Genomic DNA, 26,070 nt, shown 5'->3' on the forward strand with positions numbered 1-26,070 from the left:
AAGGACCCGGAATGCCTGTTCCCAAAGGGTCTGTAATCATCCATCACATACACCTCAAAACCCCCTGGCGACCAGCAGGATATTCATCTCAGTGTGTCTCCGTTAAGGTGCCAGTTTCTCCATCCTGGGGAACAGGTGTTCTAGAGAAACGGCTGTATTTATGAGGTTCATTAGGATGCCTCTCAGCCTGCGGCGCAGACGGTCCCCTCAGGAGAGCGCAGAGCGAGAAATGCTAGTGAGGGAGGCGGACGGAAGGAGCCCTGTCCTCCCAGAGACGGGCAGAGCTGGCCCGAGCCCACCCCCCACCCCTGTGCCCACTGACCAACGGCAGCTGTGAAGTACATCGCGATCTCGTCCGGGGTCAGGGCCCGTTCCCAGATGATGAACTCATCGAAAGCTCCGACCTCATAACGCTTGGTCTGGTCCTGCTCAGACCCGATCACGAGGTTGACGCTGGGCTCCCCGTAGGCATGAGACACTTTGCCGCTTGGGTCGGAGGTGCTCAGGGTCCCATTGACATAGACTTTCAGACCCTCCTTGGATTTCCATGTAAACAAGACATGAGTCCAGTAGGGACCTGGAAAGAACAAAGATCACTGTTCTGCTGATGTGGGAAGCACGTTTCTGAGTTAAATCCCTTTTGAGATGATTAGTCACTGTTAATCTTGGTGAGTCCTGCATAATATAGATCTAACTTTTCTCAGTACTTTGAAGCACAGAGAAGAAATTGTCCCCATCCCCAAAATTCCAGAAGCAGTCCAGAGAGACCCTTTGCTATTTTAAATTGGATCCTTTGCTATTTTAAAATAAAAGGAAATAATAGCTAATGGGGGTAACTTGTTCAAAAAAACAATTCTTTTTCTTTAGTCCTGCCTGGGCCATCATAGTGCAGGTCAATAAAACCCATTGGACAATAAAACCTACCTGAGGGCCTGATTCAGCCCAGGGCAGTTGGCATCCACCTCTGCTCTGACATTATGGTACATGTAAGACCAATAAACATGATGGTATCATGGTAGTCAGGGCCACCCTCTGGGCTCATTCTCTCTGGCCTGAGAACCACAGTGACCCAATAAGAAGAATGTTCACCAGACATTGGTGGTAGCTTGCCCCACGAAGGGCCCAGCTTTGTTTTGCAAGTGTTGGGTTATCTCATGGGCTTACTTCTGGAAGGAATAAGGCAGCCCGTTAAAGGACATGTATCATCTTGAGCCCGGCATCATCTTAAATCATCCAGCAATGAGCTGTTGGGACTTCATCAAAATAAACCCTTCAGCACAGCGAAGGAAACAGCCAACGAAACTAAAAGACAACCGATGGAATGGAAGAAGATATTTGCAAATGACGAATCTGATAAAGGGTTATTATCCAAAGTCTATAACAAACTGATAGAGCTCAACACCCAAAAAACAAATTATCCAATTTAAAAGTGAGCAGTAGACATGAATAGATACTTTTCCCAAGAAGACATCCAGATGGCTAACAGATACACGGGAAGATGCTCGACATCACTCATCAGGGAAATGCAGATCAAAACCATAATCAGATACCACCTCACACCTGTCAGAATGGCTAAAATCAAAAACAAGCAACAGGTGTCGATGAGGATGTTGAGAAAAAGGAACCCTCGTGCACTGTTGGCAGGAAGGCAAACTGGTGTAGCTACTGTGGAAAACAGTGTGGAGACTCCTCCGAAAGTTAAAACTTGAACCGCCCTACAACCCAGCAATTGTACTACTGGGTATTTACCCAAAGAATACAAAAATACTATCTACAACAGCCAAATTATGGAAACAGCCCAAGCATCCACCCACTGATGAATGGATAAAGAAGTGGTATATATATTCAGCCATAAGAAAGAATGATATCTTGCCATTTGCAATGACGTGGATGGAGCTATTGAGTATTCTGATAAGTAAGTCAGAGAAGGGCAGATACTATATGATTTCATGCATATGTGGAATTTAAGAAACAAAACAAGCAAGGGGAAAAAAGAGAAACAGTCCAGGAAACAGACTCTTTAACCGTAGAGAACAAACTGATGGTCACCAGAGGGGAGATGTGTAATGGGGATTAAAGAGTACATGTATCATGATGAAAAATAAAATAATTAAAATATATATATATTATATATATTCAATCACTCAGCAGTTACTTAGGACTTTCTTGCTCAGGTTGCTCAGGACTGTGCAACTTTATAATCTTGAGTCTCTGGAGAGCCCTTGGGTCCTAAATGGGTCCAAAGCGTATTGCCCTTGAATTTAAAGCAAGAATAACAACTTTCTTCAATGAACAAATAGAGTGTACTGCCAGGCAGAAATGTTTACAATTCTCCCCCATTTCCCTGGGTGGAAAAACAGAGTTCAGTAGACTTTACCTTAAAATATGTCGAGGAAACCTACTAGGTGCCCCCATACAGTGTCAGCCCCGAGGATCATGGGGATAAGGCTGTTACATAAGAACCTGACCTTGGGCAGAAGGTGATAAGAGCCAGCAACAAGGTACAGGTAGTTCCGTCTGGGGGGGCAGGGGAGGCAGAGACTCCTGGCCTGGGGTCAGAGAAAGCAAGCAGGCGAGATCCTCCCAGACTCTTCTGCAGACAACGTTCAGGCTTGGTGTGAGTGAGTGAGCACGGCTCCCCCACTCCCCTAGGTAGCCCGGCACAGAGAGGGCTCGGACACACCTGTTTGGTTCCAGGTCTTTTAGCGACTAAGACATACAGCCTCCTTTCCATGGGCCAGAAAATGCATTTTCCTAGAGGCCTTCACTCTGCCAGCCCGTGGCCAGCTCCGTGGTTCCCTCTTAGTCCCCAGCCTGGACTGGGCTCCCCCTCAATGTCACCCCAACACTTCTGGGGCCCTGGTCACCTCTACCTTGTCCAGTGTCCACTTCAGACCCTCTGCTCCCCAAGCTTCCCCCCCCACACACACCCCTGACTTGTGCCCACTGCACGACCCCACATCACCCCACGGAGCACAGAGAAAGCAGGAATCTCCAGACCGAGCCACACTGGCCCGCAACGCCCACCTGCAAACTCCCCCACGTCGTCAGGGCCCACCGTGCTACTCCCCACGTGTCCCAGGGCACCCCCACCACGGCTCCAACTCCTGTCTTCCAGACCCCCCTTCCTCCCCAGTCTTCAGCCACTTTTCCAAAAAGTCTTCACATCATACTCTAAATAAACATTGCCGAGTCTATACCACTAGAAAGAACGAGGGGGAGGAGGCGAGGGATGATAGGGAGGAGGAGGGGGAGCAAAAAAAGAAGCAGGAGGAAGAGGGGAGGGGGGAAGGGAGGGGGAAATGGAGCAGGAGCCATGCTAAGCACCAGGCAGGGTACCGCATTTCATCTCCCCCAGCCCCACCCCGACCTTGGCCTCAGGCAGGTCAGGCCAGCACCTTCCCCCCAGGAAGCAGAGGCTGAGACGGGGCATCAGGCAACGAGGCAGGGCCCAGCTGGGGTGGGAGGGGCCCAGGCGCTCTCCAGCATCTTCCCAGGCAAACCCTTAAAGCAGAGGCCGAGGGGTCCCTTACCTGGCGGGCTGAAGGTGGCCTCCCACGTCTTGGCGTTCTCCCGCGTGTACAGCTCCACGGAGCCCTTGCCGCCACTGGAGCAGACCTTGAACCCTTCAGAAATGACCTGTCCCCCGTATGCCGAAGGGATCGGTCTGGACTGCTCTCCGTGTGTCTTCCAGAAAAAAGAAAACGTGACCCCTGAGGGAAGAAGAGGCGCTGGGTCAGGAATGACAGCAGAAGGAACTCAGAAGCAGCTCCTTTGTGTTTGAAAAGCCCTTTTGGGGGCGCCTGGGTGGCGCAGTCGGTTAAGCGTCCGACTTCAGCCAGGTCACGATCTCGCGGTCCGTGAGTTCGAGCCCCGCGTCAGGCTCTGGGCTGATGGCTCGGAGCCTGGAGCCTGTTTCCGATTCTGTGTCTCCCTCTCTCTCTGCCCCTCCCCCGTTCATGCTCTGTCTCTCTCTGTCCCAAAAATAAATAAAAAACGTTGAAAAAAAAAAAAAAATTTGAAAAGCCCTTTTGTCCTCATTCTAGAGACAGTGCATGTTCAATTCAGAAAATTCCGATAACAGCAATAGGCAGTATTTAGCAAAAGCTTACTAAGTACCAGACACTTTTCCAAGAGTCTTCAGGGACTTCTCTCCTTAAATATTGTGAAAACCCTGTTACCACCCCCATTATGAAACGAAGACACTGGGCCAGCTTGCCCAAGGTCACCAGCCATCATTAAGGTTAGATCCAAGCTCCAGCCTTGTGACCCCAGAGCCCCCAAATATAAAAGCCTGCACAATCTGTTCTTTTTTCTTTCTTTTTTTTTTTTACATTTATTTATTTTTGAGAGACAGAGAAACAGAGCACACGTGAGGAGGGGCAGACAGAGGAGACAGAGTCCAAAGCAGGCTCCAGGCTCCCAGCTGTCAGCACAGAGCCCGACGCGGGGCTCGAACTCACAGACCATGAGATCATGACCTGAGCCAAAGTCGGACGCTCAACCGACTGAGCCACCCAGGGGCCCCCACAATCTGTTCTTATTCTTCCTTTTAGTCCAGAAGCGTCTTCCTGGTAAGTCTTCCTAAAACCTTCCCTACAAGCATATTTTACAAAGAAAGGAACCAGCTCACGCACACTGGCTTATAAACCACATAACTTACTGTATGTCCACGAAATCCCTCCAGTGTCCATACAGCCTCACGTCATCCCGTTCTCTGCACAGCGCTACATTGAAACTGGTATCACATGGTCTCCTTCAGCTTTTTATTTTCCAAACAGAACTGCCAGCTAAACCTGGCACACCTCAGATTATATGCCTTTAGGAGAAATTCCTAGGAGGGAATTTCTTGTCAAAAGGGGAAGCCCACTTTTAAGGGTTTTGACATCTACGATTGTTATTTCCAACAGAGGAACGGAGTGGGGCCCACGGAGGCCGTGGCCGCTAAACTTTCCTTCAAGACACCCAGCCCACAGGTAGTCAGGTTCCTAAGTCCCGAGCTGGCCCCACGTTGTACCGCGTGGACGACATGGTCTTTGCTCAGATGCTACTATGAACGAGCTGGCTCAGTGGTCACTGCGTCTCACCTGAAAACAAGTCCAGATGTTGGGGGTGAGGAGTTCCTTGTTATATGGGTAACCTGCGCATGTGTGTGAGAGAGAGACAGACAGATGGAGGGAGGGAGAGAACAGGTGCACACGTGTGAGTGCAGAGCTGACGACCTGCGTGGACTGTGTGCGAGAGCAGGAAGTAATCCCAGTGGCCTCATCCCTCTCAGCCTGGCCCGGGCAGGAGAGGACGGAGCCCAGAGTTGATCAAAACAGGCCCAAGGACTTGGCGGTGGAAGGACAGAGCCGGAGGGCCATTTGTCCTGGGCCTTTTTATACAAATGGCACCAAATTTAGGCTTTGGGCCTTCAAATGAGACTATGGACACAGCCTGAGAGTCACTGAATTAAAGGAAGACATCTTTCAGCAAATATAAACATGCATCCCGTTACCAACCATCTTCACTGTAATGCCTTGTGAACTGACACGTTACGAGTTGTTCAGCTGTCTTGTGACAGTCATACTGCATCATACTTTTGTGGGCTCAAAGCCCTATTACGATTATCATAAACATGTTAAAACATGGCATAATTTTATAACCCTTGTTTGGAATTTCCCCCAATTTTTAAATATAAGAGGAACCTCAAAATGATGGCTGGGACCTGGACCTTTGCTGACCTCTGAGGAGGGCGAGTAGAACCCCAGGTCACAGGGACTGTGCTCTCAGGGCTATCAAGGAGGGCAGAAAGTGCCCGAGGTGCCATGCCATGTCGGCCACGAGGCTGGGGCTTTGGATGGAAGGCAGCTTGGAGGGCAGAGTGCGACCCCAGGGCCCTTGCCTGACCCCGCTGCTGCGCGGGGGGCCCGTCATTTCCATCCGCCAGGTGCTGTGGCCAGCAGAGCCCAGCACAGACCTCGCCTCCCCGCCTGGCCTCTCTGCTCTCAGACACAACCCGCTTCACGAGGACGCTAGCACACACATTGTGAAATTCTTGTTATGAAACGAGATCCCAGAGGATTCATAGAAGTTAATTTTTTCCAAACACTGCTGTGTTTAGAAATTCCTCCTATTCAGTCCCGCTTTGGCCAAATGCCTTTCTGTCCCGGAAGAAAAAGAAGAAGGAGACGTCGGTTTGGCGTTAGGTAAGGGTAGACGGAAGGCAGATGGCAGTGCCCGTGAGCAAGTCTCATTTTGGCTAATTTAACCCGCACGATAATTGCTTCTATCTTTATATTTAAACATCAGCTTCCAGGAGCCGCTAATCCCAGCGCCCTGAGGATCTCTGCTTCCCGCTCCTGGGTCATTAACACGAAGAAGAGACAATGTGAAGGGAAAAGAAGTGCAATGATTGACACATTGTTTCCACACTTACTTCCTATGAGCATTATATCGTCATCTACCCAAAAGGATACAATGAGAAAAGGTCTTTCTCGACAAGACACAGAAAAAAGAAAAGAAAAATACCGTCCGGGTGCCATAAGGAAAGACTGACACTTCCAAGCGCAGAAATGTAAAATCCTGCAAGGCAAATAATTTACCAGAACAAAGCCAAAAGACACATAGCATTCTAGGGGGGAAAATAACAAATAACGCATTTAACGTTCAAGAAACCGATTTCCTTACTATGTGAAAACACTTTGTAAAGAAAAGTAGTATCATCAGCATTTACCTGGGAGCAAAGACTCTCCCAAGACTTGTACACGTGTGAGCTGTTAGCCCTCCCAACAGCCCTATGAAGTAGGTGTCACTCGTGTCCCCAATTTATAGGTAAGAAAATCAAAGCACAGAGGGGTTGAGTGACTCATGGGCGGCCGCACAGCTAGTGACAGGCAGGACTCGAACCAGGCAGCACAGCTCTGGAGGCTGCACCTGTAGTCACTGCCCTCCCCCAGAGACAGCACTCGTTCACTCACTGAAGGAGACAAAACAGATACCGGGAATTCCAAGAAAACAGTGCACAACAACGCCCCGGGCCAAGGAGGAAGTCTCGGTGAACACACTGTCCCCTCTGATGGTGGGCGGGAGGGCAGCTGGCTGGGGGAGGGGAGGTATGGGGTCCTTCCAGGTAGAGGAACAGCCCTTCCCAGGCCAGGGGACTCGGCACGGTGTCCTGCATGCCCCAGGTTCAAAGTGGACCTGAGCAGCGAGTCAGGACAAAGTGACCTGCAGGCCGTGTGGCCAGCGTGGCGTCCACCCGCCTCCCCCAGGAACAGCACGGCTGTGTTCCTCGGGAGAGCCAGTCTGCCAGTCTGGCCCCCCTGACCGCACACCCTGGGCCCCCTCCAGGCCGTGCCCATCAGCATCCGCTCTGGGCTGACCCTGTGTCACACTGCTGTGCCTTCTTGGGGAGAGTCAGCGGAGAGAGACGCCTGTTTCTGAGGAGAGGACTTGAGCCCCTGGACCCGGCCTGAGGCCAACTGTGATTTTCAAAGACACCCGCAATATCCCTCGTCCCGTCCGTTTGTGCCCCGTGACCTCGCCACTCTCCGCCAGCACCCAGGGCGAATTTCCCCACCTGCCCTCTGCCTGACCTGACCCACAGGGGACAACAGAAGGGACACTGGCCGAGGCCCAGCTGCAGTCCCTAATTGTCCAGCAGCTTCTGCTGTGTGCCTCTGGGAGGTCTGAGCCGTGAGGAGTCCAGGCCGCGCAGCTGGGGGAAGACCGCACAGGGGCGTGCACACACGTGGGCACAGGGGCGCCAGAGCCAGAGGGACAGAACTGTCTTAGGTGAGCTTTGGGTGACTCCAAGCCTGGCCGTGGTCTGACGACAGTGCCTTGAGCCCAGTCAGCCCACAGAACCGGGAAAAGTGACACCAAGTTGTGTTTTACGTTTTAAAGTTCAGGTGTGTGTGTTGCACAGCGACAGCCAACCAAACACAATCTTACCTGAAGCCGTTCGTTCCATGAGCAAATCGATTCCCTCTCTGAGTTGAGTTTCTCTTGCTTTACGACTCTTCAGCTGACATTTCCCTTCCTGACCCCATGGTGCCCCCAGAGGCCCCATAAGGAGCTGAGCCTGGATCCCTCCTTCCTTCCTGACGCGCACTCTGGGGAGAGGTTTGGGGAGGATGACGGAGCCGCCGCTGCAGGTGCGGAGGGACAAGCGGACGCTCCATCCTGTCCTGCTTACTCCTGTGCTCGGGTCAAGGTGGAGGTGGCCACGTCCCTTGTGAGACCGTGACACCAGCAGAGAGCGACCTGTCCACACCCCGTCAGCCTGGGAGCTAGCCAAGAGCACAGCTGCACAACAATTACCCTGAGCCAGAGGGCAGGCTGCAGAACGTTCTGGAATGGGAAACTGAGGGCATCCAAATCCAGTGCCATCAACGCCACCTGAGGGCTAAACCGTGGTCTCGGCTAAGACACATCTCGGTGCACGCAGACTGGGGGCCTCGAGGGTCTCCCTCCATTCTGGAAGCTGGAGCTCCTGGGGAGTGGTCTCCCTGGTGTGCGTGTGCAGACAGACCCCCCCCCCCCCCACACACACACACCCATCTCCTGCCCCAGTAAGGCGTTACTTGGGTCCTAAGCAGATTTTCCCACAGAGCGGCCGCTGTGCTCAGGAGAGGACACAAGCAAGCAGGGCTCTGACAGCCTCTCGTGTCCACGACAGGGGGACACCTGCCAGGAGCTTCCCCAGGGCACAGGCCGGGGGTGGAGAGACTCTCTGGGGCGGGTTGGGCTCTCTGGCTCGCCTGACACAAGCCCAGCAAGGCTCCCACCTCCGGTCCCAAACTCTGATCCCACAAGACACTGAAGTGTCATCTTTGTCCCCACATTCCAACAGAGTGCTGCTTAAAATGACATTTTTGACCCCTGTATTCTTAAGAGTTAGTAATCCCACCACTCGAGGGCCTTGGACACTTTGTCCAAGAGAATTTTAGCGCAAAGACCCGCCTTTACACAACTCGAATCACAGCACGAGAAGCTGCTGCCTTCTCAGTTGTCCTTGGCTCTTCTGGCCTGCGGCAAGGAGCAAATCCGTCCGAGCGTAAGTAACAATTGCTAATCCCCATTTAGCAAAGAAACGCCACATGTCGGATGTAGAGCCCCCGGCGGGCAACGATGCCCAAGCAGGACTCAGTCATGACGTGTCTCCCATTTACGGGAATTACTGTTACTGGTTTTCAGTTCATGGGAGGGAGATAGTTTCTTTTCAATTAAATCCAAGTGAGTGACATTTAAAGAAAAACACTAAGGAGTGCCTGGGTAGCTCGGTCAGTTGAGCTTCCAACTAAATTTCAGCTCAGGTCATGATCTTATGGTTTCAGGAGATCGAGCCCCACAGCGGGCTCTGTGCTGACCTTGTGGAGCCTGCTTGGGATTCTGTCTCTTCTCTTCCCCCACTAGTGCTGCCTCTGTCTCTGTCTCTCTCAAAATAAATAAAGAAACTTAAAAAAAAAAATAAAGAAAAACACAAAGTATGATAATAGTTCAGGTGGTACCTGTATATGAGTAAAAATTACAAATGTTTTAAAAGTGAGTCAAACTTCAGAACCACTGGTCTTGACAAACATTCCAGCATTCCTGGAAACGTAGATAATTGCATCATTCGACCCAAACCAGTTAAAGTAAATGGCCCTCCCCTGGACTTGTCCTCTGGGTAGACACCATCCCGCCTTGCCGCTTTGATACTATGTCCTCAGATTTTTTCCCAGCTCCGTGATTAGAACACGAGAAGTAAAAGCCAAAGGAGGTGAGAGAGATGATATCACAAAGAGCAAAATGTGGAGCGAAAATGAGCTGAAGATCATAGTGATGGCGAATCTGGACCACAGACACTGGGTGACTCAGGAGGCTTTCCACCTTCGGGCATGTTTGAGTTTAAAATGGTAGGAGAACACGTGATCCGTGAAATGAAGCCAGAAACACAGCAGAGACACCTAGGGATGGTGTCTCAGACTCCAGCGTGAACGACAGAGCCCATGAACCCAAAAGCCCATCTAGCCAGGAGGACTGCATCCCTGACTGTCCTCTTCCAACACGCACGCACACTCTTCCCCAGAGCAAGCCTTTTACGTATCAAATATGCACTTCAACCCCCGCACCGGAAACAAGGTTCTCTCAAGCGTCTTCCCGACACCCCTGGCGCTGTGGGACTGTCTTGCGCCACTTCCCAGTCGCTACCGCTGTCAGAGAGCAACGGCACAAGCCGTGGTGGCGAGCGCCAAGTCCCTTCAGTCTCAGGGAAGCGGCAGAGAGTGCTGGGGACCGAGGAAGTCAGGAGAGAGCGACCTGTCCCAGGGGCCACCCCTCGACTCCAGCCAACTCCCACCAGGCGCACAGGGAATATTGTTGGATTTTCCGATTTCTTAAGTCAAAAGTACAGATTTTTTAAATGAAATGTTCTCATATACAAGTTGGACATTAATTTTTTTTTAAAAAAAAGAACATCTAAAGCACCATCAGAGGCTGTTTCTGCAAACTTCCTGAGCTAGGATATTCGGCTAACAACAGTTTAGAAAGCTCATTTAAATGTAAAAACCAAGGGGTGCCTGGGTAGCTCCAGGGGGCCTGAGTGTCTGACTTTTGGCTTAGGCTCAGGTCATGATCTCAGGGTTTGGGAGTTCAAGTCCCCCATCAGGCTCTGCACTGACACTTTGGAGTCGGCTTGGGATTCTCTCTCCCTCTCTCTCTCTCTCTCTCTCTCTCTCTCTGCCCCTCCAACATTTGTGCTGTCTCTGTCTCTCTCAAAATAAACTTTAAATATATATATATACACACACACCGAGAAGACCAACATAACACCACTGAACAAAACACACTTATGGGATGGTCAGCCCTGGCCAGTTTGGGGACAGGATCCATGAGAATCACCTGGAGGTCCCAGCTAAAAATGCAGGTTCCCAGGCCTTGTCCATGGAGATTTGGATCCCGTAGGGCCTGGACTGGAGCCCGAAAACCGTATTTCACCATCTTTGCAAGTGACTTGCCCATGGTCTGTGAATGCTACTTTGAGATTCACCGCGCTAAATCAGTGTGCAGCTCTAGGCCAGTCTTGCCTGCCTCTGGGCCTCGGTTTCTCCATCTGTGAAGCGAGTGTACTGATGAATACTCTTCTGAGGGTCAGCCGCTCCACACACTCCGACGTCCCCATAGCCCCAGACCGTCGGCCGAAGACGGCGGCTGGATCCACGCCCGGCCTGCATCCGGCAGACCCCTCTGGAAATCTCTTTCCTGAAACTCCATCCCGAAAGTCTCTCAACATTTTGTTGGCAGCCTTTTGGATTTAGTAACCTCGTGCAAAGGGGGGAGAAGTCACCTCAAGGCTGGGAAGGAGGAAGTGTGAGTGCTGAGGGTTTCCAGCTGCTGCTCCGAGGCTCCCACGGCCTTCCCGGTGTTTACAAGCAGAGAACATTCTCATGCTCGGGAGGGAAGCACGGGGCATGTTTACAGGGAGGAGGGAAAGCTGATGAGTGAAATGGGAAGACGGTCTTTCCTGAGAGCAGCCGAGCTGATTCAGAGTTGAACTGGCATCAGAGGTAACAGGTGGACGTTGCTCAAGGTGGAATGTAGTCCAAGATCAGAAACAACTTCTAGAAGTCAGAGGAGTACAAAACCAGGACAGGCTCCTCTGGGAGCAGCAAGGGGCCCTTCATGGCAATATTCAAGTGGCAGCCAGTCAAACACTTGATGAGAAGCATTCAAAGAAATAAAGCATCGGAAAGACCAACTGCACATATCTGCTCAGTGACACAGTAAGCATCTACCATTCTGGTTTCCGTCCCCGAAAATGCAGCGCTGACCAAGACAGACACGGCCCTGCCCTCATAGAGCTGGTGGCCGAGCAGGGAGGCAGACGATGAACCGGCCGTTACCGGCCCTGCCAGTGCTGGAGAGGTCCAGGGAGCCACAGGAGCGCAGGTAGAGGGACTCACCTGTGTGAGCTCGTCTCCACGGAAGTAACACCTGAGCTGAGCCCTCAAGGTCTACGGGCAGATAAAACAAGGTGCTAGAACATTCCGGGAAGATCCCTCCCTCCGCTGAGTTTCCCACTTGTGCACCTGCTGGCTGCGGGGGTTGAAAGTCAGACACCTCGCCCTCAAGGAACACAGACATTCCTTCGGTTAACATTCAAGAATGGCCAGGCATCCAGATAGCCCTCTTCTCTCAAAAGCTTCCCCTGTTTGCACCCAGTGCCTGTGAAAAACTTCCCCAGGAGGCACCATCTGCCAAGAAGCGAGACCCACGGGGAGCTGACAGAAGTGCAGGAAGGCCAAAAATCGGATGGAGATGGGGTCCAGCAGGAGCAGGAGTGGGCACAGGAAGGGGTGGGGGTGGCCTGGCAGAGGGCACACAGGGGCCGGTGGCTAAGCCACTGGGACGTTTACTCTTTTTTGGAAAGCTCAGACTTCAACTCTGCTCCTAAAATGTCCTATTTCTTTCTTCCTTCCTTCCTTCCTTCCTTTCTTTCTTTCTTTCTTTCTTTCTTTCTTTCTTTCTTTAAGTCAAAACCATGAATAGGGACCCCAAGAGAATTTGGAAGAAATATGAAAACAGTTGACCTGGTGGATGGGGAGTGGGGAATGTCTCTGTTTATTTTGACGTTAGTTTTTACTATAAATGTAATGGGTTTTAAGTCTGAGCCCACTAGCAGCACCAAAGAACAGAAACAGAGAGAGCACGTGGAGGAGGCCGAGACAGAGGTGTCCTGAAAGGCCCCGCATCTCCTGTGCCCACATCTTCGTCACTCACGAGGTTCACATCTGACCACCTCCTCCATCACTATCATCGCTGATCGCGGTTCTAAAAGTCAACCCATTTTTCCTGCTTGCTGAAGCCTCACTCATCCTACACAACATCTAGGAAGTTCAGATAAAAACCATAACCCTTCATTTTTTAAGTTGCCCAGCGACACCCGAAATCATCCTACAGACTTCGTGTGCTGCAGGGACTTTTACTTGGAAAACGCCGAGCGGACCTTCCCTGCTCACATCTGGTTTTTCTGGAACCGAGAAATACAGGCTCCCAGAGGCCTCAGAGAACCCGGCCCGAGCAAACACCGGGCAAATAACGCAGCGGAGCGCGCACAGCGGTCCTCCGATGTCACGCGTGAGCTCGGTCGCCACAAAGCTGGATGTGGACAGAGGGAGGCAGGACGAGGGGGGCCCAGCCTCCGTCTGCATCTGCACCAAGCCTGGCGCCAGCATCGTCCCAAGGAGCCAAGGGTGATGTCAAGCGTCCTGGCTTCGTTTTATATCTGGCCAAACGGTCAACAGAGTGGCCCCGAGATGGTTTGACTACACAACACAAGGAGCCCTTAGAGCCGGACACGAAGCCAAAGCTCCCATCTGTGCCTGCCACCCCGCACTTATCTGCCTCACCCCTGCCATCCCACGCCCGTCTGCCTCACCCCTGCCGTCCCGAGCCCGTCTGCCTCACCCCTGCCAGCCCGCACCCATCTGCCTCACCCCTGCCGTCCCGTGCCTGTCTGCTTCACCTGTTTTTGAGGAGGAACTGTGCTCACACGTGTGATGGCACAGGTCTGGTGGCTGTGACATGCGGTCAGCCCCGGTGGGTGGTTACTGTAGGTGAGCCCCTCTACAGGGTCCACTCTCCAGGCAGGTAGGCGGGAGGAGCTGGGTCTGCAAATGCCCACAGGGGGCTGCCGCCAGGGGCCTCTCACAGCTGGGCCACAGCAGCAAGGAACGCAGTGGCTCCTTTAGGCATCACAGCAACCTCAGGAGGGACCGTCACTGACCCGTCGCACAGACAAGGGCTCAGGTGAGGTGGTTGCCCGAGGTCACCGCAGACACTTAGAGAACTGGGACCAGAGCCCGTGCTCTCCCCATGATGGCCCTGGGGACAGTGTCCATGACAAAGGGGCTCACTGTGCAGTGGCCCAGCCAGAGTCATTGGGGGGATTTCTTAAGAGAAACTAGAAATCCATATATTTATGTGAAATTTTTGTTTTTCCACACTGGCAGCAAGCTAAATATTTTTTAGCTCCACACCTGCCAAGCCAAACAGCCACAGACTGGATCAGCCCAGAGCCTCAAGTCTGGGGTCTCTAAGTTCAGGTAAAACTTCCTCAGAGCTCTGACTCCCCCGTGGCCCCATCCCGGATGACCTAAGTCCCCGCCAGGAGCCGGGGAAGCCGAGAAGCTGGTGACCTGGAGATGCTCCCTACAGGCCCCAGCCCCCTAGTCTCCCAGCCCCCTGCCCCCCGGCCCCCCCAGGCCCCTACACCCCCAGCCCCCTAGTCTCCTGGCCCCCCGGCCCCCCAGCCTCCCAGCCCTCCTGCCCGCTGGCCCTCCAGGTGGTGGCCGCTGAGCCCACGCTGGTTTTCATTTACAGAAACAAAGAAGCCTGGTGTGTTTATAGGGCTGTCTGAACTCTGGAACGGCTCAAACGCTGGGTTTGTAAACCTGGCCGTGGTTTAGGGCCTCGAAGCCATTTCTCGAAATTCTGGGTTCTGTAAAATCCAAAACGTATCCCCCCCACCCTCGACATGTTTTTGCCTTGTTAAGCTTTTGTTTGTTTTTCTTGGACTGCAGTCCTTCTGTCCCAAAATTGTGTACGACGAATTCCTCACAAGGTTGTTTTTGAGAAGAACGTGGGATGTCCAAAGGGCCTTCGCTTTCGGAACGGCTTGTTTTAAACTCCTTACTTCCTCCCCCAGAATGAAAACTCTCACCCTGCCCGGGGTATCGGGACGTGAAGGGGTGAAGCACGCTGGGACGCCAGACAACAACTTTCCAGCCGGGTTCACAGTGTGGCCCGGACACCCGTTCTTTGTCAGAACCTCAGATACTTCAGGGCCTCACTTCTCACAGGACAAAGGGGAAACGGCACACAATTTCCACTTCTCTGCTGCCCACCTGCGTTTCGTCTGTGGCGCTGTTCCCGCCACGGGCCTGCACCACCTGCAGCCCCCCTCCGCCCCCGGGGCTCGGGGGCAAAAGAAAGAAACCCAGGGGACGAGGCTCACAGAGCCCGCCCCGCCCAGGCTCGCCGTCCACACCCCGGAGTCAGAAATAACGTGGTACGAGCCACACCACCAATTTACTTCCCACAAGTACCACGGCCCCGTCCAAGTCGCCGATGTGACATCACCGCATCTGCTTCTCTGGCGGCTCTTTTCTCTTTACGAGATGAAATAGTTTGCTCTCCCGTCTCTGTGAGACCGTGTTCGAGCTCTCCGTCTCCGGGACACGTCTCTTGTTAGAAAACCAGGCGCCTGCACCCCTGGCCCTCCCCCCCCCCCCACCCGCCACGCGTCCACGCGCTCTGCCGCCGCGGCGAGGGCGCGTCACTCACCGTCGGGGTCGCACTTTGCCGGGTTGCTGATGCAGGATGTGTTGTACTGGCCGTAGTAGAGAAGGGTCACTCCCTTCTCCTCTCTGAGGTAAACACCCTTGCTGACTTTTCCTTCCATGATGTCTGCGCAACAAGAATGGCAATGCCAAGTCAGCAACCGCCAGGGGTTAAGAGTCTTATAGAGAACTTAGAGATAAACGTACTGCGTTATTTATGCTGATAATAATACTACATATCACGCTCATTAATATTAACACTCGCTATCTACCACCTAACTAGCAGTAGTTAAGGGATAGGTAGTGTGAATATTCATATCGATGCTTCGTCGTCACTTACTACTACACTCACACACGATGGGCTCTATACGGTAAGGACACCCTAAGCGTTACATTTGCCAGGAGTTGGGTTCCCAGGAGCGACACTGTCCCGAACGTCCGGAGACCTTCCTGGCCATCTTCTAAGGGGAACACTAAGGCACATGTTTGAACATAAAACCACACCCTTTGAGTCCTCATTGGAAGCCCCTAATCCTAGACGTGGGAACCCACAATTTTGAAAGAATCCATGGTCACTCTAGGAGAAAAGCCCAGAGTCACGCCCCCGCCAGCACCAGGCTGAGTGGCCATGAGCCCCGGCCGGTGCTCACTGCTCTGTCCTCCCGTTGGGCCTCATCCCCATGGCAAATGTAACCGATGGTGTGTGTGAAGTAAATGGTTTACAGAATCGATAAGTGAGGACTATAAAAGCCCAGCATGATTAGGCATTTATTGTTCATTGGGGTCAAAGTCGCCCAAAGATACCTCCTCTGCATACGGGCACATGCCCACTGCCCTTGAGCTATCAAGCAACAGGAGATGAACAGCAGAGGGACCAACGTCTGTGGGCCTGACGGCTACGCCCACTCCAGTTTTCCAACAACCACTGTCAAGGGGATAGCCCACTCAAAAGGGCCTCAGTGTTCTTCTGTCTTACGCTCCTTTTTTTGTTTATCGCGTTTATGGCTGGGGGTGGGGGGGTGTGGAATCTATATCTTACAAAATTAAATTTATTGCAAAATTAAATTATCAGTTACATCATTGAGTTAGGCTGTATAAACCCCTAAACAAGACTGTTTGACTGGAAAAATTAATTTTGGGAGCCAAACAGGTCACAGCTGAGAGAGCAATCGGGTTATGTGCTGTGCTGAGAACAGAAGAAAGGCCGATGCCTGAGTTATCTGAACTTTCTGTCCTGCTTGGGTACGTGCCACAGACACTACTCTCCCTGGAGCTTTGAGCTGCATAAGAAAACACGAAACATAGGGGCTCTGAGGTTGTTAAGTAAGATAATAATTTAACCCTGACTCTAGTGGGCGTTTATGAAACAGCTTCTAATAATTAAAAAAAAAAAAAAAAAAAAAAAAAAACAACCTACAGAAGAAATGCTGATTTTAATGTTTATAAGAGATCAAATTTTGGGGTGAGATCTTTTAAAATCAACTTCAGTTTTTCCATTCAAAGGCTATGCTGTTCCTCCCCAAAAGAATATACACCATTTAAAAATCCCAACTTCCATTTTTGTAGCTCATCTTGTGTCTGTCTCGTTCTGAAAACAGGCAGCTGGTTTGAAGACCCTGGTCATGTGAAAGCTTACAAGCCCCTTCTAATGTATGGTGGCACTTCCTCTAGACCTAGCTGAGAGCAGTTATTCCTAATACACTGGGTGTTTGGTATTCTTGGCTATGTGTTCTTGGGTATATGTTCTTGGCTATGTGTTCTCGGGTATGTATGTGTTCTTGGCTATGTGTTCTTGGGTATATGTTCTTGGTTATGTGTTCTTGAGTATATATTCTTGGGTATGTGCTCCTGGCTATATGTTCTTGGATATGTGTTCTTGGGTATATGTTCTTGGCTATGTGTTCTTGGTTATGTGTTCTTGGGTATATGTTCTTGGGTATATGTTCTTGGCTATGTGTTCTTGGCTATATGTTCTTGGGTATATTTTCTTGGCTATGTGTTCTTGAGTATATGTTCTTGGGTATGTGCTCTTGGCTATATGTTCTTGGATATGTGTTCTTGGGTATATGTTCTTGGCTATGTGTTCTTGGTTATGTGTTCTTGGGTATGTATTCTTGGCTACATGTTCTTGGGTATACATTCTTGGCTACGTGTTCTTGTGTGTGCGTTCTTGGCTATGTGTTCTTGGGTATGTGTTCTTGGCTATATGTTCTTGGGTATATGCTTGTCTGCTGGCCAAGACAAAATGAATTCATATAGAACCAAATCAAATTGACGTCTAAACTCATTGCAGATGCAAACCAAACAAAACAGGGAACAGAAGTTACAAGTGCTCACCTACAGTTGCAGAGAAATTTGAGTAGGCAGAGTCATTGGTACGAACAAAGGTAGAATTATGGGAAGGAAGCACAGTGAGGTTGTGGGTTCGCAACACTAGGTAGGACAACAAGAAAAAAGCACAACAGATGAGTGACACGAATGACAAACGGAACCGGCATACCTCTCAACTTGACGTGCACCGAGAATCGGTCCTTCGCCCAGCAAGCACCTTGGATTTTGTCTCCGGGCCTCACACCTCCCTCCCGCCCCCTGCCCCCACTCCCCATGTACTGGGCAGCGTCATGGCCAGCGCCCTGGCCTGCCAGGGCATGACTGCTGCTGGCTTTCGCCACAGACGTGGGCTCCAGTGTGCCGTGTGCAACCCCCTGAGACACCTAGTTGAGAGATATGAAACTGAGCCCGGCAATAAAACAGCCTTAACACAAGGATCCTGGTGGTGACGTCACAACTGGTGAGGTAGAAACACAGCATGAAGACAATGGCACGATATTACGACAAATGGACCGAACAACAGAGGGTTCAGCGACAGATACGAGCAGCGTGACCACCAGACGGCTTCCAAAGCCACCCGGCCGTCCCCGGCAGCAAAATGTGCTGACCGATCCTGTTTCCCCCTGTTTCTTAAGAAGCCTGTGATCACGCTGAAACGAGACCGCAGAGCATCGTGACGTGAAGAATGGTCTGGGGAAGCATCGGCAAGACGTCACCATCCGGCTGTTCGGGGCAAACAGGAACACACAGAATCTCAGGGAAATTAACACCCTGGCCCCAGCGTAACTGTGTCTCCATGATCGCACTGCTTGGTGAGAATTCCTCGCCGGTGAAGGAGTTCAAGATGCCCAAAGTTACTGATTTGGTCACAACAATGAGGTGTGTTGAGACATTAGGAGAGAGATATAGTTATCATTTGAAATAACTGCTAAAATGTTGGTCTCTGTGACCTGGACGATGAATTATGTCAACAGTGAATTTCCACTTTTCACAGGCTTTGAAATAAAGGGCCTGAGAAATAAAATGAGATAATGATGGGGTGGGGGTGGAGTGCAGTTTATTTTAACCTGAGCTGCTCATATAATGACTTCCCAGGGACTTATCCCTGCAGCGCAGACCGTTTGGAGAGAACGCAGAGCAGCGGTGCGTTCTCTGCTGGGTGCCCAGAGGCAGTCTTGCACAGGTGGGTCCTTCCACCCCCGGCGGACCCGCCCAGGCTCCAGCTAGAACGCCTCTCAATTTGCAAATGTGAGGGAAACATTTTAGAATCTCCGGTGGCAATTTATGGCAGCACGTTAAGTCAGGGGATCAGGAAAATGCCAGTGTGCGGGTCTGGAAAGTGCAATAATCAGCAGTGTGCGGGCATGTGCTAGACTGGTTGCCCAGTAAACCCCTTGCCGTACACATCAGCCGTTTGACATAATCAAGAACGATAAGGAAATAAAATTTTTAATGTAAAAATCCAAGCCATTCAAAACTTCTACCGGGAAGAAGTTTCTTGCTGGAACGGAATAAAGAGCTCGGACACATCTGGGGTTTCTCCGTACGGCAAATGTCTGAATTGAGTCAGATAGAGACTTCATTTTCCATGGACTCAGAGACCACGGGAGCATCTTAAGTGATGTTCGGTCTGTTCGAGGGAGCTGCTGGTGACATGTGCGGAAGCTGATTGGTAGGTGGGGGTACCTTTGTGAGTGAAACGGTGACCCCACGAACACACGTGTTAGTCCCAGCACTCAGCTCAAATGGACCCTGTTTTGGCAGACATGCAGATGAGGCCAGTTTTGTCTAGAAAACACACATCTAGACCCCTACGTGTGATTGATGCACCATCTGAAGCTTCGAGCTTCCAACCACGGCTTTGTTTTATGGTTACTGGGGAAAACACACACACGTTAATAAGAGTTTGAACCTTAAGCTCTGTCCTTCAATGACAAAAATATATAAAAGTTCTAGTAAAATACTTTGGGTTAACGATGATTGGGGGGATCTCCACAACGTGTGTTCATCGCCACTGGCCTGGCCTCCCAGCGGAAGCTGTCCTTGTCTGCCTCCCCCGATGGCCCTACGTGGAGCCCCTCCCCCCCCGTCCCTGCGGCCTCAGGTACCCTCACCACCCGCGTCTACCTCCAGTCGTGTCTTGAAGTTCGTGGATCCCGTCCACAGTTTCCAGCGGCCAGTAATGGGAAGCAGAAGCCAAGACCTCAAACCCTTGGGGGAAGAAAAGAATAAAGATGTTAAATCATCATTAGGAGGCAAGAAATGCTTTCCTTCTATGTCATGAATGGAGGGAAGAGGAACTGTATCACAGGGACTATGGGATTCATTAAAAAGGCATTTGCATACATTCAACACACTCCTGGTTTTAAAAAGAAGTCTTTTTTTTTTTTAACGTTTATTTATTTTTGAGACAGAGAGAGACAGAGCATGAACGGGGGAGGGGCAGAGAGAGAGGGAGACACAGAATCGAAGCAGGCTCCAGGCTCTGAGCCATCAGCCCAGAGCCCGACGCGGGGCTCGAACTCATGGACCGCGAGATCGTGACCCGGGCCGAAGTCGGAAGCTCAACCGACTGAGCCACCCAGGCGCCCCTTAAAAAGATGTCTTAAGGGGCGCCTGGGTGGCTCAGTCGGTTGAGCATCCAACCTCGGTTCAGGTCACGGTCTCACGGTTCGTGGGTTCGAGCCCCGCATCAGGCTCTGGGCTGATGGCTCAGAGCCTGGAGCCTGCTTTGTATTCTGTGTCTCCCTCTCTCTCTGCCCTTCCCCCACTCTCACTTTGTCTCACTCTGTCTCTCAAAAATAAATAAATGTAAAAAAAAAAAAAAAACAATAAAAAAAATAAAAGAACTCTTAAAATACAGAAATCGGCTCCTGGGTGGCTCAGTCAGTTAAGCGTCCGACCTCGGCTCAGGTCATGGTCTCACGGTTCGTGGGTTCGAGCCCCGCGTCGGGCTCTGTGCTGACAGCTCAGAGCCTGGAGCCTGCTTCAGATTCTGTGTCTCCCTCTCTCTCTGCCCCTCCCCTGCTCACACTCTGTCTCTCGCTCCCTCTCTCTCTCAAAAATAAATCGACATTAAATATATATACACAGAAATTGGTGACCATCTCCTCGACATGAGAAAGCGTGATAAGTACAAATGAGCAGACACCTCTGAACCTCTGAAGGGACTAACAGCCACCAGGCTTAGTGGGGCCCCACAAGGAGCGTGTCCGTTAGGCAGTCAGGAGAAAGACAAGAATGGCCGTTATCCCACTATTGTTTTATATTGTTTTGTGATACCTAGCTGATGCAACCAGGCGAGAGAAAGCAATCAGGTTAAAATGATTTAAAAAGAGGAGGACACCAACAGCAATATTGTCGACATCATGTAAGGCTCTCGACAAACACCTCCTCAGTTCATTGTAACAACGAAGGCAAGGTAATTGTATCATTAGCCTATTTGTGGAGACGAGGGGTCGGTGCTTCCGCAGAAGTCGCCCGGCCGGCTGGTTTGGCGTGCGATGCTCCCTCCCAGTCTCCCTGAGACGGATCCCAGTCTTTCTCTTCTCATCCTGCTTCCTGCATAGTAACAATCAACCACTTCAGAATTTCCTTTGTGACCCTTGTACTTTGAGTGGACATGATTTTGTGCAGACAGATTGTGCCTGCCTGCTCGTCCCACTTAATGCCACGTGAACGACTTCATTTATTTGCTTCTATCCCGGCTCCCTGGTGGGGTCTGGGTAACAGTCCCTCTGCGAAGGCGGGGCGCACCCCCAGGCACCCAGCCCCTCACCTGGCTCCAATCTGCTCCTGGACCAGCTCTCTGGGGTTAGTTCCCAGAAGGGGAAAGGATGGTCCAGGGGACCAACTAACAGTCATCTGCTCCAAGTGTCTGCCAGACCATAGACAAGAAAAATGAATAAAGGAGTCTTTGCGTTATTCATCGTAAAACTATTTTTAAAGAGGAGATAACACGATCCTTATTTTCAAATGAGGTGTGACTGTTCACGAAAAAACGAAACGCCATTACGAATAAGAAGAGAATTTGGTGAGTGAAACAGTCTTACACGTAAAGGAAAGATCTGAGTAGGGAGGTTTATACGGACGTGACAGGCGAAGAGTCGATAAATAGCGTCCCTGTGTTCCAACGCTAACGCTAACACGAGGCGGGAGAAAAGTTCTCATTTGTAAATGCAGCCGACAGAAAGAAGACGTTGAGGTCCAAAAGAGTAAGAATTGTACAAAATTCTCACAAAGAAAACAATAAAATAATACCAAGGGATGTACAAGAACCCTTGAATAAACAAAGAATTTAACCTATTTGTGGAAAAGAAAACTCAAAATCATAAAACTATCAACCAACCCTCTAATTAATACATAAATATGAGGAAATCTGTTGTAAACATGCTGAGAGATTTTGTGTGAGAGAAATCTCATTATGGGGCTTATCTAGAAAACTAAACAAGCAAAAATAACCAACAAAACCTGCCAGGAGCGGGGCAGCGAAGGACGGTGGGGGGCCAGCGCTCACACACAGTTAGGACCTGTTGTAAAGACACGGTTCTAAAGAGAATTTGGCAACCGCACATGAATAGAAAGTTCCATGGAAAAGACCCATAAATATCCCCAAGCACATGTGAAACCTTAGTTTATGATAAAAGTGCTATTTTAAACCAGAAGAGGAATACTCAACAGAAGGTTTTACAGCCAGTTAGCCACCTACAAAAAAACTCAAGATCCCTAACTCACTCCTTACCATCTCAATTTCCAGAAGGATCAAACTATAAATGTAATTATTAAAAAAAATAAAAATGAAAACTTCTGAGAAAACCAGGTAATGAATTTGATTATGTGGATTTTTAAAATTTCCCTACGTAAGGGGCGCCTGGGTGGTTCAGTCGATTGGACGTCCGACTTGGGCTCAGGTCATGATCTCACAGTTTGTGAGTTCGAGCCCCACGTCAGACTCTGTGCTGACAGCTCAGAGCCTGGAGCCTGCTTCAGATTCTGTGTCTCCCCCTCTCTCTGCCCCTCCCCTGCTCATGCTCTCTCTCTCAAAAATAACAAACATTAAATTTTTTTTTAATTTCCATATGTAAAAATAAATCAAGCTAAATTGAACAGGAGAATGATGTTTATGTAATACATAGGACAGAAATGTACCGATGTCTTTTTAAAGAACTGTATGAAATGCATTGTATTCATTAAAATGTTTACTATTAAGAAAATTTAAGCCAACAGAACACTGGGGCAATGGACATAAACAGGCAGTTCAAAGGAAAGGAAATGCAAATTATTTTAAATATATGAAAAGATGTCGCTCATAATTTTTAGAGGCATGTTAAAACGACAGCGAGCCACCCTGTCCCAGCCCACCCGGCTGACTGACAAACAGACCATTAGATGTACTCAGTCAGCAAGTTCACTGTGCTTTTGGTGGAAGTTACAGCCTTTCCGGAGAGCAATACGGCAATAGCCATACAAATTTTAAGTGCACTTTGATCTAGTAATTCTGCTCCTAGGAGTTTACTCTAGAGACAGATTCACACACGGGATCAAAGAGCTATGTACGAGGACATTTCTTGCAGATATATGTATATCTCAAAAGCGTGGGAAGAGGCTTCATGCTCATCAGCAGAAGGGCTGTAATCTGTACGGAACATCTACGTAATAGACAAGGGTGTCACTAGGAGAAGTGACCAGGCTGGGACACATGTGTCGATGGGAAATGTTCCTCAAGCTATACTGTTAAAAAAAAAAAAAAAAATCAACTTGAGAGAAAAATGTGATACTATCAACTATTTGTGGAAAACCCAGCTGTCCCACCAGCAAGGAGGGAGGGAAGGAGAAACAGAGAGAGAGAGAGAGAGATTTTGCATGGATACTATGGGTACCCTTAGAAACTGATAGCAGTATTTTAGGGGCGAGGAAAATGAGGAACACTGGACGTGAGATGTAAGAGGGAGATTTCTGTTCCTTTTTATTTCTGTTCTAGTCAAATGTTGGGGCGTGTATTCCTTTAAAAACTTCCAAAATTCGGAGACCTGTGGCTTCCGCCGATGTCCCCTGGCAACGACGCGACTCTAACAATGCAATATGGAGGCTCAGAAATGCAAAAGTCAAAACTACCCATTTCTGTTTCTGCCAAACTCCCCCCACCCCAAAACGTAGGATATTCTTTTTGGAGAGGGGAAACATCGCTGGCTTGTTAGTCAATTCATCTGGGGTGGGTCGGGGGCGGGGGAGGACCAGAAAAGGAAACCGCGGCCGTAGCGCAAAGGGCAGGTGCGACGGATTCTTCACAACCCACGTCTTCAGAACATAAACCCCGTGGATGACAGATCCTTCCCTGGCATCCCCGTGTACAAACGGCCACCACCCGCTCTGGGCAGAGGGGCTGACGGAGTGAAGCGCCGGTGGTCTTGTTCACACAGAAAGACCCCCTAAGCTAGCAAGAGGCCGTGGGAGAAGGGGGCTTGGGGTCCGCAGAGGGCCTGCTGTCCTCCGTCGCCGTGCTTCAGACGAGGGCAAAGCCCCACTGCGTCGTCGCCCCTGGCGTCTTATAACCAGCAGACTGGAAGTCCGCGCTGGAGGGTTTGCGAGCTGTCATGTGCGCGGGGGCCCGAGGGTCACCCACCCGGCGGGCTGCCTAATTCCGCAACAGGTGCCGGAAACAGGTGTCGGCTGTGGGTCTTGGGAGGGAGGGAGGGAGGGCTGCGGTCCACTGGGAACCGTGTGTCCCGAGGACGAGAGCCGCTCCGGGGCGGGAGGTCTGCGAACTCTTAGGGGGAGGTTAGAGACCCAGATTTCGCAGATTTTTTTGGAAATCTCCCCAAATTTTAATACTAGCAATTAAGGTGGTTATTTTGGGGAGCCTGGGGGGGGGCTCAGTCGGGGGCGTCCAACTCTTGATTTCAGCTCAGGTTGTGATCTCACGGTTCGTGGGTTGGAGCTGACAGTTGACAGCGTGGAGCCTGCTTGGGATTCTCTCTCCCTCCCCACTCTCTCTCTCCCTCTCAAATTAATAAACTTTAAAGAAAAAAAGAAAATTAAATTTTTTTAAAAAGTGGTTATCTTAATTAAAACATTGCATGGTGCTGATAAGACGTACCCAAGAACTGAATTCAACAGGAAGGTTCCCCTTTACACCCTAGGGCGTAAACGACCCACAGCCCTAAAAGTGTCATCAAAACAAGAAAATCTCATTCTTTTGGGAATAAGACACTCTGGGGCTGACATCTCCGAGTTGCACGAGCACCTGCTTTCCACCAGATGAACCTCATTAAAACTGTGTGTCCAGTTAGACACGACAGCAAGTCCAGGGATACGGTGGCTCATTATGGGACTTCCGACACGCCCCGGCCCTAAATAAGAGAGGGAGAGAGAGAGAGAGAGAGAGAGAGAGAGAGAGACAGAGAACCTTTCATTCTTCCTCTTCAGTTTCTCTCCCAGGTGCCGAACGCCTAGCCCTGCCCCAGGACTTGTTCTTGGCGTCGCTGAGCAGAAGCCCCAATCCCTCAAAGCTGTGCGGGCAAGTACCTGCCCGGAGTCCCACTGGGGCCCCCGACGGCCGCCCTCCGACTCCTTATTGCTTTGCCTGTGGAACTTACTATTAGTCGAGTATTTTTGTTTGTTGTCTGTCTCCTGTGTCTGAGTCTCGCGTGCAGACACCGTGTTCTACGCGTACCACATTCTCACGGCTAAAACAGGGTGTGTGTGCCTGTGTGCCCGTGTAATCCAGATTTTTGCATTTGGATCCTCCCCAAAATTGTAATCTTAGCAAATAACTTTTTAAGAACTATATAGGCAGAATGGATGATGAAATGCAATAATGAATAAACGAATGGATAAACATAGAAAGAATATATATATATATGTAATTACGAAAATATATATACCCCCCCATCTCTATTTGTCAAATTTCCATTTACTCAATAGGTTACAAACATTATTTTTTTAATTCCATCATAAACACCTTTTTTGCACCAGGAAGATGAATGATAGTTTCTGCTGTGACCTAGCGATTCTGACTGTCCCTTGCAGCCACATGACACCGTGATGGTGACACACATTAACTCAACATATTTCAGGGACTCTTGAAATATATACAAGTATCGGGTCATTATGTTGTATGGCTAAACTAAGATAATATTATATGTCAATGATACCTCAATAAAAAATATATAAAGGGAACAAACTATTGATTTGCACAGAAAAAAAAAAATAAAACCTAGTACGTAACTCCAGGGAATTATAATCACTATAATCATCTGCTCTGGCTTCCCAGACCTCTAAATAGGGCCGGTGAGGTAAGGTACCCGGCCTCCAGAGCTGGGCGGGAACCAGCCGCTCTGTGTCCCCAGGGCCAGGAAATTCGGGATACAGGAGATTTTTAAGGTCCCTTTTCCTCATTACAAAAGTTATCTGTGAAAGGCACGCTGGTAAA

At 50.1% G+C, this 26,070-nt stretch overlaps 1 protein-coding gene across 5 annotated transcripts in view; it reads right to left on the minus strand.

Moving 5' to 3' along the window:
• ADGRD1 (adhesion G protein-coupled receptor D1) overlaps positions 1-26,070 on the minus strand; it is a 177,385-nt gene that overhangs the window by 94,407 nt on the left and 56,908 nt on the right. For 3 of the 5 annotated variants that reach the window (XM_053901880.1, XM_053901879.1, XM_053901878.1), the window contains 4 exons: positions 19,767-19,850; positions 15,313-15,435; positions 3,534-3,713; positions 323-577 (listed from right to left, as the gene is read on the minus strand). In XM_053901880.1, the coding sequence (XP_053757855.1) occupies positions 323-577; positions 3,534-3,713; positions 15,313-15,430 (553 nt within the window). In that variant the 5' untranslated portion in view covers positions 15,431-15,435; positions 19,767-19,850. Of the gene's footprint in view, positions 1-322; positions 578-3,533; positions 3,714-15,312; positions 15,436-17,645; positions 17,742-19,766; positions 19,851-26,070 lie in introns of all 5 variants that reach the window. The other 2 variants (XM_053901881.1, XM_053901877.1) reach the window with 1 other exon arrangement.

This window comes from Panthera pardus, unplaced genomic scaffold (assembly GCF_024362965.1).
Source record: "Panthera pardus isolate Hobbes unplaced genomic scaffold, ASM2436296v1 HiC_scaffold_14, whole genome shotgun sequence".
Lineage (NCBI taxonomy): Eukaryota > Metazoa > Chordata > Mammalia > Carnivora > Felidae > Panthera > Panthera pardus.